Source organism: Protomyctophum parallelum (genome assembly GCF_964188405.1).
Source record: "Protomyctophum parallelum genome assembly, chromosome: 3".
NCBI lineage: Eukaryota > Metazoa > Chordata > Actinopteri > Myctophiformes > Myctophidae > Protomyctophum > Protomyctophum parallelum.
In genome coordinates this window covers 52,700,988-52,720,933 of record NC_139698.1, presented here as the reverse complement: position 1 = coordinate 52,720,933, position 19,946 = coordinate 52,700,988, and the positions used below count along the sequence as shown (strand labels likewise).

The 19,946-nt window shown below is 43.1% G+C and overlaps 1 protein-coding gene across 2 annotated transcripts in view; it reads right to left on the bottom strand.

The window, feature by feature from the left end:
* The window catches only part of LOC310856200 (mannosyl-oligosaccharide 1,2-alpha-mannosidase IA), a 257,601-nt gene that overhangs the window by 68,735 nt on the left and 168,920 nt on the right, over window positions 1–19,946 (bottom strand). For both annotated transcript variants that reach the window (XM_083761470.1, XM_083761469.1), the window contains exon 4: window positions 7,015–7,095. In XM_083761470.1, the coding sequence (XP_083617596.1) occupies window positions 7,015–7,095 (81 nt within the window). The remainder of the gene's footprint in view (window positions 1–7,014; window positions 7,096–19,946) is intronic.

Below are 19,946 nucleotides of genomic sequence, written 5' to 3'. Positions count from 1 at the left end.
GACAAGATCTCCCAGTGCAAAATGAGGTCCGTACCATGGCCACTATCAGTGAATGTAATGTCTGCCTCTAAATCAGCACCTGTCTACTCAGGGTGAATATAAATATCACACTGCACTGTTTCCGATCCCCTCCCTCGATCTCGCCCTACTGTCTGCCTCTCTGCACACCAGTGTCACGCAACTGAGTTTATGGCTTTACTGTAATTCTGCCTGTCCCCTCTCCTCTCTACTCCCTTCTATTTTTGCCTGTCATTGTTGATGCAATCTCCCATGTCTCCTTTTTTTGTATTGTATAATGTATTCTGTAAGCTCATGTTTCATGGTCGGGTGACGATGCACAGTCAAGTGATGTGTGAATTGCGGCCTTGTGTGTGTGTGTGTGTGCGTGTGTGTGTGTGTGTGTGTGTGTGTGTGTGTGTGTGTGTGTGTGTGTGTGTGTGTGTGTGCGCGTGTGTGTGTGCGCGCTTTGGGGACACAAGGTCGGTCATGCATGTGATATTGTTTCAGCGCGATATTTCACAATAGGGAATAATGTGATGGCAGTATTGACCACATGTGATGAAGATGTTCTTATTTATGTGTGTGCTCCACTCTGCTGTATGCCTTACTGTGGATGCGTGGACAAACGGAACGTACACAGTATAATGTGTGTGTGTGTGTGTGTGTGTGTGTGTGTGTGTGTGTGTGTGTGTGTGTGTGTGTGTGTGTGTGTGTGTGTGTGTGCGTGTGCGTGTGAGTGCGCACAGGTCTCTTGGCATTATCTAGGGTCGGGATGTCAGCGATAGTGAATCCCGTTTTCGCAAATCAGAGATCACTAAGATCAATGTTTACACTGTGTGTACATGTATGCTAAAATAATGTCGGACTCACGTCATTTTCTCTGGTCCCCTGCCATATATAATTAACCCATTCTGACCTGAGATCAGATTCATACGAGGTTTCCACTGGACACACACTGGTCTGATTAACCCATTCTGACCTGAGATCAGATTCTAAAAAATGTCAGTCGTTCTTCGATTTTTCAAAAATAGCAGACCTACAAGCTCGTAGCGCGCCACTCGGTGGGGCGCTATGAGCTTGTAGATCTGCAATTTTTCAATAGCTAAAGCATAACATGATGCCAACACCAAAATGGGTGCCCGGTCAGAATGGGTTAATGATGTACTACAGCGTTATGTCATGATTCCCCCACTAGTTGTCAAGGTGCTTTCCAACATAATAACGTAGCCTTTAATCATGTAATAAATAACATTTATAAATAGCATTATAAACAGGGTATATAATGTTATTTATAAATAACGTGGGCTTCATAAATATTGAGGAGACACCTGCTCTGATTAGGAGAGACAGATGTCATACATCCAACATGGGATGGTGTGAGGCGGCTTCGACACGTAACATGTGTGACTTTATTGACAAACATGCTCAACCTTATGACCATCTTATCAGTGTCAATACAACAGGTTCCAGCCGGGGGCGGGATCCATTTAACCCATTCTGACCTGAGATCAGATTCATACGAGGTTTCCACTGGACACACATTGGTCTGATTGACCCATTCTGACCTGAGATCAGATTCTAAAAATGTCAGTCGTTCTTCGATTAAAAAAAAAATAGCAGACCTACAAGCTCGTATCGCGCCACTCGGTGGCGCGATATGAGCTTGTAGATCTGCTATTTTTAAATAGCTAAAGCATAACATGATGCTGACACCAAAATGGGTGCCCGTTCAGAATGGGTTAAGGTAGGAAGGGGCTGAGCTCCCGAAGAGTGCTTTTTTCTAGTAGTTACAGTATAGATATACAGTTCTAATATACAGCCCCAAACTGCCCATGACTCGGCTATCTTTCTGGCAGTAAAGTTATGGCTGCCCGGAGCAATATGGTGGCAACGTTGACTTACTTTCCAGCGACCGGTGCGGTGTCTATTAGACAATAATAATAATATATAATAATATACGTAGACACTGTCTACGTATATTATATTATGTCCATGCTACAGTTTACCAGTAGAGGGAGTAGCTGAGAGGAACACATTACTTTGACCGTGTTGAAACTCGTGGCGTTGTCCCTTGTACTTTTGGATTAAAGGTTTTATGACATTCATTTTCATTTCTTTTTCTTTTTTCTTTTAGGTTTTATGACCTCAATTACACCCAAAAAACCTGAACTTTGAACATTCAGTGGATTTTCTGTGGTCTGAAGTTTTCTTTGGGGTTTTTTGGGCCTTTTGAGCTACAATGAAAACAGGCAACACAGTGAAACAGTGACATCTGCTGGCAAATCCCATTGACATATATGGGATTTGCAGTAAGTGATGTCACTTACTGCCGGCAAATCAGAGCACCTGTTTGAGCCAGAAAACCCCAGATCACAGAAAATCTACTGAATGTTAAAAGTTCATGTTTTTTGGGTGCAATTGAAAAAATTAAAAAAAACAAGAACAATTCCAAAACCTTTTTTTTAATGTCACAATCCCTTTAAGTTTGAATTAAAAATGTCAAGCATTCAACCTCTTAGCCAACAACAGCCAACAAGGTAGGGCTAGCTCCAAAATGTCAGAAGGTCTTAAGAGTTGTTGATGCGTTGATGTTCGCATACACACTATACTGTATACTGCCTGTTAATTTGTGGAAATGGAATGGAATGTGAATGCCTGAATAGTTTTAGTTTTTCTCGTTTGGGTGTCATGGACACTGGACAGTACATTTCCCCCATGGAACCATCCCAAGTAATAAACCGCCTTGGCTGTACACTCTTTATGTCGCCCTCCGTTTCTTGTTCTCTTCTTCCTCCCTCTCTCTCTCGCTCTCTCTCTCTCTCTCTCTCTCTCTCTCTCTCGCTCTCTCTCTCTCTCTCTCTCTCTCTCTCTCTCTCTCTCTCTCTCTCCCTCTATCTTACTGATGAGCATATGAATACACTTCTCTCCTCTCCTCTCCCTGCTGCTTCAGCTCAGCCTTGGGGCCATTTTCACACAAGGCTGATTGAATTCACTCCCGTTTCCCTCCTCACCAAGGAATGGGATGAGACTGGAACAAATAAGGTCCTGACACAACCGCACGCACATTCATAGATGGTACACAGCACGCATGCACACACACACACACACACACACACACACACACACACACACACACACACACACACACACACACACACACACACACGCACAGAGAGATGTGCAGATGGTAGTGAGAAAATAGAGGTTGAGTTCACAAACAAACACGGGAGACCTAATATGGAAATGAGGACGGAGTGGACACAGAAAGCATCAAAGTATTTGTGTATATATAAAATTAATTCAGACACACGCTCTGTACACAGGCGGACAGATGTACAGATAAACAAGCACATATACACACATGCACAGTTGTGCGCAAACACGTGCACACGGGAAAAAAGGACTATGCTAATGGTGAGATAAAGGTCCAAACATTCTAACACAAACAAAACAACACACCAATCATGTGGATAAGGGTAGATAGTGATGGCCATACGCAAGCATGAAAGCACACACATTTAGTGCACACTGCAGTGCACACAAATAATGGACTTGTACAGGTCCATTTTTACACAATTGCCACTGCAGCCATGAAGCCAAACGGTACAGGAGCAGTGTAGATCAGCCAGTCCCAATTACGCTGACATTTCACCTCCATAAAAGATAAAAGGCTGGTTATGAGTCATGAGGCCTCTGGGGGCACAAAGTGACCACACACTCTCTCTCTCTCTCTCACTCTCACTCTCACTCTCACTCACACACACGACAAAATATACGCAAGGTGGTTATTATTAATCACAGAGTTTCTGTGCCCCTGCTCCAAGCATTTCTCCAGTAAACTGCATCCTGCGAGAAGGCATCATTATCGTTCCCCTGTTCCCAAGCAGCCATTTAAATTAGGGGCACCGGGTGGCAAATGTCCCCGGGTCAATCTGGATTCCCAAAATCCTGTAATAGTCTCCCCCGACAAGCCGACACACCGTATGCAAGTTGTTTTTACGCCACCGAGGTAAACCAGGGCCATCTCTATAGAGGTCCATGACGGCCCCTCAAACCGTGGGCTTTATCATTGTGGATGGCCTGTGATAGTCGAAGCTGCCCGAAGATGGGAGGAAGCATGCTGGGAGGATGACAATAAATCACGCTTCGGGGGAGCCGTCACGGAGTGAACATGCGCAGCGCACACACGTGGGCCCGGGCTATAGATAATTGTGTGGCACACTGAAGTGTATTGATATGTCCGTCAGGAAAGAGAGAGCATGAGCATCCATCTCCCGAGAGCGATGGCACACTGCTAACAACATGAGGTCTTCAGATGAGGTTTAAAGGAAACAGGACTGTAGTTCGCACTGCACTGCAACTCTAGCTATGAGATAGATGGCCCCCGTTTTCTCTCAAACATGGTTCAAAGAGCACATAAATGGGGGAAATAAGAGGAGGTGTAAAAATGTGAAGCAGACAGCTATTGTACATTTTGGTGTCTTAAGGCCCCAAATGCTCAATTTGTCCTATCACTTATCCACCTAAAAAACCTTATTGATAAGACACCATTCTGCTAATTTTGCTGCCAACCAAAAGGAGATTCCTATAGAGGTCCATTGGTCCAAATCTAAACACCAAACCAAAAACCACAATTAAAATTGGCTTAAGGGAGGACCTCTGACATCACACTCATGTCACAAGCCATAACCATTATAGAGCACCGAAGTCCTGACGTAACTCGCTCATCCCTTCGATTCCCCTGGTTCGCGGAAGTAATTTCTCTATGGAGAATAACATGGGGTGATCTTAATATCGTCTACTATAAGCGTTGTGGTCCAAAAATAAACAAGCTGTCTCTGCGTTATTGTCAGGGAGGTGTCTCTGTATCGTTTGCAACAGTCAGTCACTCTTTATGATACAGTCTGCTTCTAGCGAAAATCTAACTAATTCAGCAGCAGTAACATTAGCGTTTTCTCTCAGTCAGTTGATTCTTCATATCCATATGAGTGAAGCGGCCGGGATGACATGTTTATTTTTCAAACACAGTTCTTATATGAAGCGATCTAAAAATCCTCCTATGGCGATTTCAATGCAACTAAAAAAATACATGAACCTGGGGACTGACGCCCTCTACTGAAAGTGACGTCAGACTTCGGTGCTCTATAAGGTGTTACACAATACGCCCACATATGGAGTGTGTCTAACATCAATGTGTCGTCATGGCATCAGGCACAAAAAATCAGTCAGCTCCATATTATGGGCACAAATTTGGGCATAAAAGGCAGGCCCGGATTAACAATGGAATTTACTGCCGCTTAAGCCCCGGGGGCCCAGGGCCCGCAGCTCGCAAGGCTGGTGTGAGAGACTATTTCAAATAGGTACAGCTGTTGCTTCCGTCGAAACAGTATTCATAGGTCACCGATTTCAATGTAACGCAACACAGGAACCCCAACCTAATGTTTTTGGTCATCCAACAGTTTCTTAACCACTCAGGGGGCAGCCATATAACTCTATGGGAGCAGTGGCGATAGTGCTGGTGGTAACGCGAAAAAGTGCTGTTCTTGTTTGTGTTATGTGCACGCAAATCACATGCCCGCGTGCACGAGGCCTTTTGATCGGGTCCAGGGCTTTCGGAGGGGTTGATTCGGCACTGATAAAAGGGACAAGGACTATACAGATAGCGGAGCAGGTTTGTTTACATCAATCGTGGATATTTTGTCACAGAGGTACTATGGATGTGTTGCCATTGTTTGACAGTTTGTGTTTATGCATATGGTCACTAGAGGGGGACAAATTCTTTGCTCCCAATCACTGTAGTCTGAAATAATGAACCACACTGTGTTTATTAACAACCTACATTGGGGGATAGTTGGCACAGGCTACAGTAGTTGGGAGAGTAAACACATCCAATCCTGAGGTGCTGAGGTTATATCGCTTATCACCGCGGCGCAGTGACGTCATTTTGCAGCATTCCACTCACCGCGGTGTGTGGGTGGATGACTAAAACTGGAGCATGTATGTAGACCCCTTTACAGTGGTCTATAGTTTGCGTTTTTATGATAGCAGTGCTTCCAGCTAATGCTAATGCTATAACAGAGTGGCATCATTGACAAGACCAAAGGCGGTGGCAAGGATTTCTCTTCTTCCTGACTCCGTTCAGCCTACAAATCAATGTCCATTAAGCAGAGCCAAAGTGCTCGTATGTCACTGAATTTGCTCTCCATTAATTCTGCTTCTTGGGTGGAGGGTCTCTTACTGTAGCCTAGTGTAAACCAACCCGCTCGCGGAATCCGCCAGGCTACTCTTACTCTAACAGTGCTGGGTTTTGCACTCTGCACCATTTGAAACGTCCAGGCTTTAATTAAACATGGTTTTTATTTTCATTTTGTTGCAGTATTCTATCTGATGCCGAGCCATATTAACCCTCATACTTGATAGCTCCAGTGACGCATGGGGGTGGCTGTTGTTGAACACTGATGAAAGTGCAACTGAGATGGCGGTTGTTGAGAGGTCGTTGAGGAGTTCACTCGAATCCCTCACCCACATAGTCCCAGTTAGTGTGGGCGGCCTCATCACACTGACTGTGCTTCGTACATGTTTGTGGCGAGCAACGAGCTTGTGTTTCTTTTAATAAAATCAATCAAAAATCACAATTATTTGCATAATGTGAGAATGCTCCCGCTAGCTGAGATGGGATCAGGCATATCTCTGTGGTTATGCAAAACCTTATTCGTTTGCATGCGTGAGTGCGTGTGTGTGTGTGTGTGTGTGCGAGAAGGAAAGCCACAGACTCATACATACACGTGCAGACATGTATACCCATAAACACACACACACACACACACACACTCACTCACTCACGCACGCACGCACGTGCACGCACAGACTCACATACAGTACACACATTCAGTAGTACACAATGCATGTCTCAAAGCCATCATCATCATTCACACACCAGGGACACTTTGGAATAAAGGAAACAGCGGTGGCTCTCGCTAGAATCAAGGCATAATAGACATCAATTAATCTTACCTCCTCTCCTGTCAGATAGTATGCTGAGAGAAGTCCACCGACATACCGGATGTTCACCTCAAACAGTGACGCCTCGCCGTTCTGTTGGGAGGAAAGAGAGATCAAATCGTCACGTGCTGCAGGTCAGCTGAATACGGATATGAATAATTATCACGGTTAATTGGTTAAGAGTGTGTGTGTGTGTGTGTGTGTGTGTGTGTTTTACATGTTTAATAATTGAGTCACCCATGCAGGTCAATAACATGTTCTGTGTATATTCCATGAGCAGTCTAAGCATACGACAGGGCAGATGTTGCACATGTCTCATGTTCACATATTCGAGCCATACAGTTCACATGCCTGTTCACCCTGCACCATGAACGGCTCCCTTCATATATCTCTATTAACTGCAACGTGGCTATAAGGGCCGGGCTACACTGGGCGCGGAATTGGCTCCGTTCCGTTCGCGGGGCAGGGTCGCTGCCACGATAATCAATGGAACCGGCTACACCGAGCGGGTGCGGTGCACAGGTTGTGCGTATAAGCTCCTATTTTTCTGCATGTCCTGGGGGGTTATGCAGCCCTTCGCCTCGCCTTCAGAGGGGGAAAAAAACAATAAATACAGAACTCCCCGCGGGACGGACAAATTGTCGATTGAGCCATCTAGCCGAGCGGATTCCAGAAAGTGCCCGGGGACTTGCAGAAGGACAATCTGACCGAGCTCATGGTCATGTCCATACCATAATACCATAATGACCCCAGTTGCTGAGTAGTCAAATGACCCTCAGTGCCATACTGTATAAGCTCATATGCCAGAAAGTTAAATCAGTATAATAATGTTCCCTGAGGGTTAATACCCTCATTGGTGTGAGACATGCATTACCTCTGCAGGGGAGCATTGATCAATATCACTTAGCACTGTTTGAGCTGCAGTGCTTTACGTTGGATTTACATCCTAAGCTTTCTGTTGTATACATTTTCAACATACTGTACTGTATAAGCGTTTCTCTTCATTGATAATAGCTGAATGCTGTAAGAGTTGTGTTCTACTGTAGTAGGTTTCTTGTACTTTTTTTTATGGTGGGATGAGCTTGACATTAATTGTGTGTAACTATGGTAAATATAAAAAAATATATATTTAGACAAATAGTGGAAAGCCAGAACACAGACTTTTTGAACAAAACAAAACCCCACAGGCTTTTTTGTTCATTTAACTTCTCTCCCTTTAAACAGTGATCAAATCATGATAAAGTAGACCTTTTGGAATGAAATATTTCCACCTCTTCCCTTTCATTCCAGGCGCACACTTCTCAGCATACTAATGCCAAGTCCTAAGGCCTGAAGCATGAACAATAGTGCTATGCCCATGCATTTATTGATAGCCCTTGCCTTGCCCCATACAAAGGTGAAGTTGCCTGCTTTTCAAACATTGTATTAAAGCTACAGTTTTCTCACCGACCTAACAACCAATCAAACCTTCACCTTTGCGAGAGCCCACATTTCTGCTTAACAACATCAAGTCAATCTTCCCACGTATTGTGTGCGTACAGTATGTAATATGAAATAAGATAAGAGGTGTCTTACAAGTGGAAAGATGCAATATGTCATTATAATTACGGCTCTCTCACGCTGCCTGAAAGTTGAGGCAGCCTGGTTACTAGTACTTATTGGCTTGGAGACCCCTTGAGAAAGAAATTGCTATCTCAAGAGTGGATGATAAGGAAACTGTAATTGGGTGCCAGAAAGGGCAATTATACCTCCCCTGAAGACTGCAGAGTGACAGGGAGTCACTCGCATCCATTTGCTACTGTAATTTATCAGACATGTAATTTATTGAAGAGCAACAATAATACTAAAAATCACACCTGTGTGAAGTGAGGGGCGCTCTTATCATCATACATCATCTCATTCCGGCCATTCACAATTTGCGTCTTCAATGTTTGTGTTTACACAATGTTTACTCAATGCTGGCCATTCATTTGTCAATGGCATTCAATGTTTGTGTTAACACAAAACCCTCAAAGCTGGACACGTCACGCCACCATATATGGCCGTCAGACCGTCACACCTCATGACACGCTCATGACCCTCATCAAACCCTGGATAACCATACATGGAGAAGACTGGATCATCACATATGGAGCCGGCCAGCAACTCTACTGTACATCTGACCTCAAAATCCTTAGATCTCCATATACAGTATGGAGCTGACCTGTTCTGACATTGGCCTCACTAATTGGCACACCAGACCTGTAGTTTCAGCCTTTCGACCATATTCCTATGGGGAACAAAAGATAAATATCTTTGCCACAAAACTAGCCGATCTACAAGCTCACAACACGTTGCCGTAGCTATTTGCAGCAAATGTTCCCCCAGAATAGGAATGCTAGGGTTCAAGTCACCCAAACTAGGGACATTTCAGGAGACAAAGAAAATCCCTCTGGCATGACAGTATGACTTGAGCAGTCCATTCTATAATAGCTCTTTGATGGCAGTGATTAGGAGAGCAGCATCTACTGTATTTATCACATCTGATGATGGTGACAATCAGTAGGACAGAATGGCTGGAAAAACCTTTGTTCTTTATTTGTTCACTTACAGGACCTATACTCTAAAGCTTTTAAATATATAAATGGCATAATTGACAGCTCTGTCAAATATTACAAAACCGAAAATGAGTATTAAAAACAACATCGCTGTTTGATTATTACATTGGTTAGTACAGTAATAGTATTAACAATAATTCGTTGCACACATTGTTCAGAAACAACTCATTTATATTCTGTGTGTGTGCGTGTGTGCGTGCGTGCGTGCGTGTGAGACACAGAGAGAGAGAGAGAGAGAGAGAGAGAGAGAGAGAGAGAGAGAGAGAGAGAGAGAGAGAGACACGTTTATGCAACATTTAATATTGCCTGAACCAGAAGTAAGAGCTGCTCATTGGTTTGGTTTCCAATTGCAAACAGACAAACTCTACTTTACAAAGCCATTACAGTTAAATGTAACTATGTACTAAAAGGACCATTATGACTAAATTGAATATTGTCATATCCAGTTTTGCTTTGCATAACATCAATAAAGTAATGACAATACATCACAAACATGCATTCACGTTGTCCATTTCACTGTGTTGCTGGTTAGTAACGGTAATAATTATTATGGATATTTTAATCAAGCCCAAAGTGATATCAATGATGGGAAAGCTAGTCCATTCACAGGAAATCAATGGAAGAGAAGTAGGACAAACTGCCAGGGAAAACTGTACCGTTAGTTGCTTTCAATGTGCAAATTCCTGGATATATTCCTGTCTATTCTTAATTGTATGGTCACTCCAAAACGATGAACAGCTTCAGGATTTGTTGACAAACCACGATCTCTTTCAGACAGACTGAGGAACTGGGAGCTGTTTACACTTTATCTCAACTATTGGCCCAGTTGCTGTCGGGCAGAAAACCTTGTATCTCCATAATTCAACTTCTCCCTCTACTACTTCATCATACTATATAACAAAAATTACAAAATACATACATAAATGGATGCACCTGGGACGTATCCTCAGTGATGTATCCCATGAATGAGGCCCGACAAGAAATTCCATGCAGGTGATTATGTGTCAGAGTTTGGAATCGCTCGTTTTCAATAACGCAACGTCCTGCTGCGTCCTGCATTGTGTGCAATTTAGAAACAGGTGGTACGCAGGACCGTTGAGTGATTTCCAACGAGGTGTAAGAGTCCCCTTTAAGTTAACAGCACCTTACAGCTGAAAGATGTTTCCGATAAACACACCACACCTCGACTGATTTCAGTGACTTCAACTGTAAAGGGAAAACACCTGTTTTATTTGTAATGTATTTTTTGCTTGCCTGTCTCATCAGAGAGCTCACACCAAGCAATTCATTAGGAGACAACATAAGGCTGTCAGGCAAAACATGCAAAACACACTTCTTTACCTGACACCTTTCTCCATGTTGTTCCATCTCCTGTTGTAAGTGCGTCACAATTGTCTCATCATTAGCAGACTGTGTAAGATGAGGCTGTCTGGAAGGATGAATTAGCCACCAATCTCATCGGAAGAGCAAGGACATACGGTTCAAACGAATGTACACTGAAGCTTTAGTGTACCAAAGTTCTCATGATGCGCAAACATTACAAATGCCATTGGAAACAACTTTGAGATCTGAGTAAAATAATGCTATTTTGATGGTATTGTTGTTGTTGTTGTTGTTGTTGTTACTTGAGATCATACTACAGAGAATGAATCATGGTCTGAAAAAGCTAGCCATAGCCTCCAGTATGTAAAATACCGGAATATGGAAATTAGCATACATTAGCATGTTAATTGCTCTACCTACTGTAGTTAGTGTACAGGATGTGGCGTAGTAGAGGAGGAATTAATTAATGAATACTGACTGATTGCTTAATTAATTCACGATGTGACTCACTAGAGGTACATTGCTGTTGCACCTTGTAGGTGTTCTGCTTCAGGAGCAACAAGCAGTGTTGCTGACAGTATTCGATGTTCACTTTTCTGTTGGTGAGTGTTCAACAGAGCATGCCAGGGATTGTTATCGTGCCATGCCCAGATTTGCCTGGGACATAAGCCTGATTGGCATGGCTGCAACGCGTCGAAGTACACACGCCAAGGATCTGACTAGACTGTTGCTCGGCAAGTTTGTCCTGCTCCTACAGAAATGCAACACTAAAGCCAGATTCATACTTTGTCGAGCGACGGTGTCTTGCGCCAAGAATAGCAGATCAATCTACAAGCTCACGATGCATTGCAGATGTGACGCATCGTGAGCTTGTAGGTCTGCTATTCTTGGTTGAATTCTGCAAATTTTGAATTGAAGTTCCTATTCTGCTATCCTCTGTCGCACCATCATGTGACGGAGCATAATTTTGGCTTAAAGCAGCTCTAAGCAATATGTTAAAATGTAATTATCTTTTTTTTGGTATTCAGACAGCCAGCAATGGGTAAAACGCTCCCTACTCTACTTTGAATGCAGATTGCGGCCCCTAGATTTGTCACAGAGACATTTATTTGGGAGCGTTCTACCCATTGCTGGCTGTCTGAATACCAAAAAAGAGGTAATTTAAAATGTGACATATTATTGCTTATAGCAGCTTAAATGTAATGATGTAGTGCTAATCAGTTAATCAGTGCTAATCAGTTAATCAGTGTCTCTGGGCAAATAGAACCAGGCAACCAAATGTTCCAGGTTTTGACTTGCTGTCCTGAAAATGGCTCCGATACCCAAATAAGCCTAATTTACTTGATGTGACACAGAAAGAAAAAGATCTGATCTGATGAGCCGTGAGATCAAAAAATGAGGCAGATGATTGCTTTAAGTAGAGCTGGTGAATCACACTGGCAAGACTGTGATTTAACCCAACATCATTAATTGAACGCAGGGAGAAAATCATGAAAGGGGATCAATTAAGTCCCACCACTCCGCCACCCCCACTTCTCTGCCCTAGCACACTGCACATTAAGTAGCCGCTAATGACTCATTTATACTTCGGCGTGTGACCGCTGAGGATTCAGTTGAAAATATGTTGTTTTCGGCGAGCCACACAGATGTACAACAAAGTAGAAATCAGGCTTAATGCCTCTGCCAAAAGGAGGGCTTCTCAGGGCCTCTCTTCTACCCGGGCCACCGGCAGGACATAAAGCTGTGGCTGCATTTTTTTATGTACAGTAATTATGGGCTTGATTAGCGTCCAAGCTGTGAGAGCGGTCCCACACATTAGCGTTAATGACCGTTAACCTCTGGAGCATGCTAAAAAGCTTAGTCTGATGGAGAACTCCAACATCTCCATGCCCAATGTGAGCGGGACCTCACAAATGATAAGCCCCAAATAGCTTGAGATGGTGACTAGAGTGATAAGACAATTTGTGTTACTAAACCACGTTCAAATAGACTCGCATAAGGAGCTACAGAGAAAGCGGCGATGCATTAGGCAAGTTTGTTTATGTGCATTTGCATATTCACAGTGGAACAGAATTCTATTAAAACTCCACAACTGCTGTTAAGAGGATCGAGGCTTCTCTAATAAGCCTAATGGAGGTTGCAACCGAGCATGCCATCCGTCATTGTATTAGCATGTTCCATGAGACTGACGTTCCCATTTAACTTTATTACTCACTGTTGTCAAGTGCTGCTCTCAAAGCCCACAACCCTCCAAACTAAACAAAAACTAAAGTAATCAAAAAAGCCCTTGTGTTGCTTTGAGAAATAACTCTTTTAAGTCGGTATCGGTAACAATAAAAACATCCAGGAGCCACGTTGCCTTATCTGAAGTCCACATTCAGTTTGTTTAAATAGAAAGAGACAGATTCAGATTTTCAAATTGGATTCGAACTGACAGACATCCGATGTTAATGTCTAGCAGCCATGGCAGATAGTCTTTTGATTTGAGTGCTCCAATCTCTCCTGGCTTTGTGATTTACACAAAGCCGGTGCATTTCTGCAAGCTTCCAGTAGATAGATCTCTTAATACCTAGTCTACGTCTACATGTACTGTACGTCCTACTGTACATCTTAGTCCAATGAAAGCCTGATTAAATCACCCAGCAGGGCAGCAGGGAGAGGGACATTCACATTAAGTTATCGGTCAGATTCAAATCTCAACAGTTTATGCTTTTGTAATGCAATGTGAGTAATCGGCCGCTAACTTTTCACTCAACTCTTCTGTGAACGATGATCAGAGAGAGTCAAGACTCAGCTTATAAACCACATTCACTGAATGCATTAAGCTGCAAATGAAAAGGGTCAAGTCTGACTTCCTCCCAGTCTACCTCATAGCCCCTTGTCTATGTCTATAGCCAATTATATGCAGAAGATACCCCACACACAGTACCCAAATAAGGCACACCCTGTAAACAAAACTGTGCCCTGAGAGAAGACCGTAAGCACAAAGCTTAGACAGTGAGTCCAACAAACTCATTTTAGAGCCATCCAAAGAACAGGCAACATGAAAGTGCTGGTGGAAATGACATAGAAAACTGAGGGTTATATTTAGTACGCCATTTGAGCCTTGTTTCAGACACATGCTGTGCCTAGAATTGTTATTATTTACCAAACCAAAGGCACAAGCAGTTTACTAATCATCTGAAGTGCACCTCGCATGTCATCGCAATGTGAGACTATCTCTGTTACTGTATGTACAAAGATTTAAGGGAAGATATAAGATGATGTGTGTGCTAGATGTACCCACGTGTTATAGGGTCACCTATGCATGGAAATGTCTCTCCTCTAAAGAGCAGGTATGAATAAGCGCAGGGACATCTGACCGGGCACCCATTTTGGTGTCAGCATCATGTTATGCTTTATCTATTTAAAAATAGCAGATCTACAAGCTCATATCGCGCCACCGAGTGGCGCGATACGAGCTTGTAGGTCTGCTATTTTTGAAAAATCGAAGAGCGACTGAAATTTTTAGAATCTGATCTCAGGTCAGAATGGGTTTAATCAGACCAGTGTGTGTCCGGCGGAAACCTCGTATGAATCTGATCTCAGGTCAGAATGGGTTAAAGGAGGGTTGCAGTGAGGATGTCTCACTCGAATGGCTGCAATTATCTTGGGATTCCAGCGAGACATCAGCCATATCAATGCCATGGACACCCTCCTCCATGGCAGACGCTCTGATATGAGGGTCTGCTCGACCAGATGCGGTTGTCTGCCTCCAGTCTGCAAATAATACCGTCGGACAACATATTTCGGTGGTCTGTTACCATTATTAATCAGTATTGCAATTTCAGCCTGGTTTAGTTTTTCATTTCATTCCTGTGCTGGTTGAGGGCTCCATTTTGCACAGACTCCACCAATCAACGGAACCTTTTAAGCTCTGCTTCACATATTCAACACAATTCACTGACTGTGTAAATAGTGTACAGTAGCTGCTGGTTTAGTGAATCAGATGTTAATTTCACGCAGATTGCATGCGCAACATGCATGAAAGACGTACCGCACGGATTGCGCTTCTTTCGTGTACGGAAATCTGGGCCCCGGGACAGGTTTGGTATCATTTTGCTCGGGCCTGCTTGAGGCGCCCTTCTATATTTATATTATACAGTATATTCTGTCCTCAGACAGAAATACGCACAAACATAAAAACAGGACAGTGGTGAGTTGTTTCTACACTGACGCCTCTGTTCTCCCCTTGGGTGCTACAGTAGCTTCCAACAATGAGGGCCCTTTCCTTCTAACTGGGGTCTCATGGGGCCCTCCTACGCGCTCCCTCTCTCCATCATTATTATCCTCTGTGTTGCCATCCAACTTCCCCCCCCCCCCCCCCCCCCCCTGCCTCTGTCTTTCATTATGTACCTCCCACAGTATTTGGCCCTGGCTGATGGCGTAAGACCCTTCACATCGTCTGAAAGGCAGTACAGCCCTGACAACTTTCCAATACAAATCTTAACAATGGTATTGTATATGCCCAGGCGGTGGCGTAACCGTCTGGGCACCCGACTTGGTAATCCAGTCGCAGTGTGCCGCCGCGGGTTCGACTCCCGAGCCCGACACGGCCTCTACTGCATGTCATCCCCCCCCATCTCTCTCCCGTTTCCTGTCAGCCTATACTGTCTGTCCCTTCAAAAAACCAATAAAAGGCGTAAGCCGCAAAAAAAACAAAATATCAAAAAAATAAACAATGGTATTGTACAGCGTGGTCCTTGGAATTATTGAATGCTGAGTTACTCAATGTACAGTATACTGGACGTCTAAAAGTGTAGGGACTAAGCGTTTCTTTTGGTTTTCTTTTTCTTTAAAAAGCTGTGACGCATACTGTACTGTACTGTATTTGCCTCTTAGTCTTAGGGGAGAGACCGTCCGTGTGTATATGTCCGTCTGTGATCAGCGAATGTCCAGCACCATTGGCTTGATCTCAGTGAAACTATGGACACACAATCCCTGGATGGCAGATCAGAACCTCTGTCACATGGGCCTGTTATAGTGCCACAAGGACGCAGATTTTTGCAAGATTATTTTTTTTTCAAAAATCACGCTAATTGGTATACAGTATCTCTATAGTCATTAAAGGGACACTTCACCCTTTTTGCAAAAAAATATATGTTAATGACGTTTAGAAGCTTTAGAACACTTTCCTGGGGGTCTTTATGTGTGTAATATGTGGTTTTAGATATTTTAGATTGTAGCAGTGAGCCTGTTGTCTCTGATGTCATGGACACTGGGCTCACTTCCTTCCTGGACTACATGTTGTCTCAGTAAGACAGCTCTCCCCCTATCCACAAGGAGGAGCAGTGCACCAAAGAATTATGGGAATAGTAGTCCAGGAAGGTAGTGAGACCAGTGTCCATGACATCAGAGACAACAGGCTCACTGCTACAATCTAAAATATCTAAAACCACATATTACACACATAAATACCCCCAGGAAAGTGATCTAAAGCTTCTAAACGCCATTAACATATATTTATATATATATATATATATATATATTTAAAGTGTCCCTTTAAACGAAACAGGTCTTTCAGATTTTTCATACTAGATTTTTCCAAAAACAAATCTGCCCCTTTATAGCACCACCTGGAGGCCCACTTATTATATCGGTATGACATTTTTACTTATTTAGGTTTTATCCAAATTTCACGCGAATCAATACACATTGACTCAAGTGATCAAGACGGATCTGTTTGATTTTGTGTGGCTCGTTTTGAACAAAATGCTGCAAATCATGAACGCAGCGTCCGAGGAAGAAGAAGGAAGAAGAAGAGGAAGAAGAAGGAATGCCACTTGACATTTTTCAAATCAGCCTAATTAACAGGCCAAGTTGCATCTTTACCTAGAAGTGCACCAATCTGCCTAAAACTTTGTATTCACACTCCCTAGAGGCCATGAATAAACGTCTATCCTGCATTTTTCAAAATCTACCTCTTATAGCGTCACCAGGAGGCTAACTTATGTCAACCTTCAGACTTTATCCAAATATCATGCAAATTGGTACACGTGATATTTATAGTCATGTGATCAAGACGGAGCTGTCTGTTTTTTTTTATTATTATTATTCTATGCTACTGTAAGTCATTGTATAGGCTATTGACTATATTGACTGCTACTTCTATGATCACTCAAATACCAAACAATGCACGCCAACAACAAACGTTCCTGACCTGGTGGAAACCTGTGCTCTGAGGAGCACTTTTTCTAGTCCTGTACATTTATTTTACTTGCCATTTGCCTTCTAAAATGTTTCTGATTCTGCAATGGTCATCCTCTATGGAAATCATACATTTCTATTAGTCACACTTAGTCACACTTGCGCCAATGCTTAGGCTTAACGCTAAATCAACCTTTCATCATGGTAATAGCCAAGAACCAGTGTAAGCATCGCTCACTAGCAATAAGCCAAATTAGTGAAATTAATATTGACACATATTCCTGTACATGTATTTTACATGACATTTGCCATCTAGAATGTTTCTGATTCTGCAATAGTCATCTTCTATGGACATCTTACATTTCCATGAGTCACACTCTGGTATTGCTTAATGTCTGTATTGCACTTGGCGCCAATGATCAGAAAATGCTTAGGCTTAACGCTAATTCTACTTGTCATCATGATAATATCCGAGAATCAACATAAGCATCGCTCATTAGCCATAAGGCATAAAAAAAACCCTGGTAAGTATCAGTAATGAACCACCCACAAAACGTGGGCCCTTGATTTTGCCTCCGTCAACTGGTTTTGACCTCAACGTGGCGCGGGTGCCAAGTCTTCAGTGAAGCATCTCTTAACCATACAAGTGACTTGGAGCCTCATTTACCATGAGCAGGAGGCCATGGCGAGGGCAAACAACATAGTTATGCAGAGATAAACAGCAGCTTTGCTCCGGGCCTAGCTGCTCTTCAACGTCTTCAGGCGAGTGTTTACATTTTAAATATACAGAGGGCTTATGTCCATGGGTGTTTATCCAGCTAGAACAATTGCCACTAAAGAATTATACCGTACCTCTCATTGCAAAAAGCTACGCATTGTCACACAAAATGTGAGCAAGCTACTCATTCAAGATATACTGTTTACATTTGCCAGAGGTATATGCAAAGTTGAACTGAGTCTTCATGTCATTCATTGGCAATGTTTCTCAAAGTTGATACCAATACATTTCTCCATTTTCAGGGGAAGAGGCACGCTTTGCATGGTGTGTCAGCTCAGTAAGCACACAATATTGTTCAATATATCATTAGGTGATGTGCTGAGACCTGATAAAGTGCTTCTCTAAAGTCTACTCTCTCCTGACTTTCAATCCTCAGTGTGAGGAAGTTAGCAAGCCAAATGTCTAACTTCATTGGCAGTATACGGTTTTGGCCTCAGCTCCCGTGATGCCTGCAAGGTCGAATACAGCAAAGCATTGAAAACATTTGTCAGCGTTCAACCAAAGATAGATTAAATTACTTTTGAAACCACTCAACTGCATTAATACAATGCTCACTTGAGTTATTATCAATTTAAAAGTGTAATCCCATTTTTGCAAGTCTATATACATGTTTTTTTTTAACAGTTAACTATACAAATAAATTACACTTACATTTCAAATTAGGGGCCCTGGTGCTCCAATCCTCACCATACAAGTTGGCCACAGGGCCATAGGTGATCCCCAGGGGCCAAGTCATTTATTGACACTGAAGTTGAATTATGTTTTGTCACCTGGCTCTCCTCTGCAGTGCTGGCACTCCTCTCTAGATTGGAGGGTGCCAAGTACTGTAGAGGAGGAGGGGTGTTTGTTCATGTTTGTATTATGTTTGGTCTTATTTATGTTAGGTTCTCTAAATTAATTGGACCTGTGAAATTGAGTGAAGTTGTATATTTAATATTCCTAAAATATAGTAAGGTAGAATAATTACTCGTAGGCTGTGTGGCTGAGTTAATTAATGACCTCACCTGTTTAAAAGCAGGATTGATGCAGGTGAAGGCAGTTCAATCTCACTTGAGGCTACAGGGGATAACTGCAAACCAAGGACAAGAAGCGAAGACCGTACGGGAGACGCCATGTTGCTCACATGGTGCTCCATGGAAGGAAAGAAACATGCGCAGTTGCAGACCAAGGAAGCTGAACGCGGAAGTGTTGGCTGCATAAAGCCCATTGCGCATGTTTCTTTCCTTCCATGGAGCACCATGTGAGCAACATGGCGGCGCCCTTACGGTCTTCGCTTCCCGTCCTCTTTATACAGTCCTTGCTGCAAACCAGGGAACAGTTCCTGCTTGTCTCTGGAGTGTATATAGTTTTCAAGTGTTCATTTTGTTTTATTTGAACGTTGTTTTGGCCAGTATTATTTATTTTTTGGATCCCCCAGGGGCCAGCACAGGCACACCGCAGCAAGCGTGCCACAAACACTGTTCAGGGGTCGGCTGTGCAAAATGTTCACAGCAGGGGCCAGGTCAGGTGCCCCCGGGGGCCCCAGGCACATCCTCACCAAACTTGGCACACAATGTCCTTCCATTGACAAAAGGTGGAATCCGGTGTCGGAGAGAATATCTACAGTACTGGTTGACAATGGCAATAAAGTTATTTGAAGTAGACGGCCATAGAGTACTGAAATGTGATGTCAAAGCCACGTCCCATAGTTGTACAGTATGTATGGCGAGTATGTGTATGTGCTATGACAGATAAATGCAGCTCCTCCCCGCAATCTCTTGACGAGAGACGGCGTTTGGCTGTGAGTCTCAATTGAGAGGCAATTAATGGAATTAAAGGGCAGGGTGTGATAATTATGAAGTCACTTCCCTATATGCCTGTTAGGCAAAGGGACGTTGTTGTTGCGTATCTGGAATTATACAAGCAGTACTGTTATGCACTAGAGGCCTGGGAACCATCATGAAAGTAGGCGTCTTCTAACTCTCATCTGACTCACATTGTAATGTCATACAGTAACTGTGACTTCATTAAGATTTGTTTTTATTGAGATTTCACAAAGGACAAATACAGTAAGTTGTCTA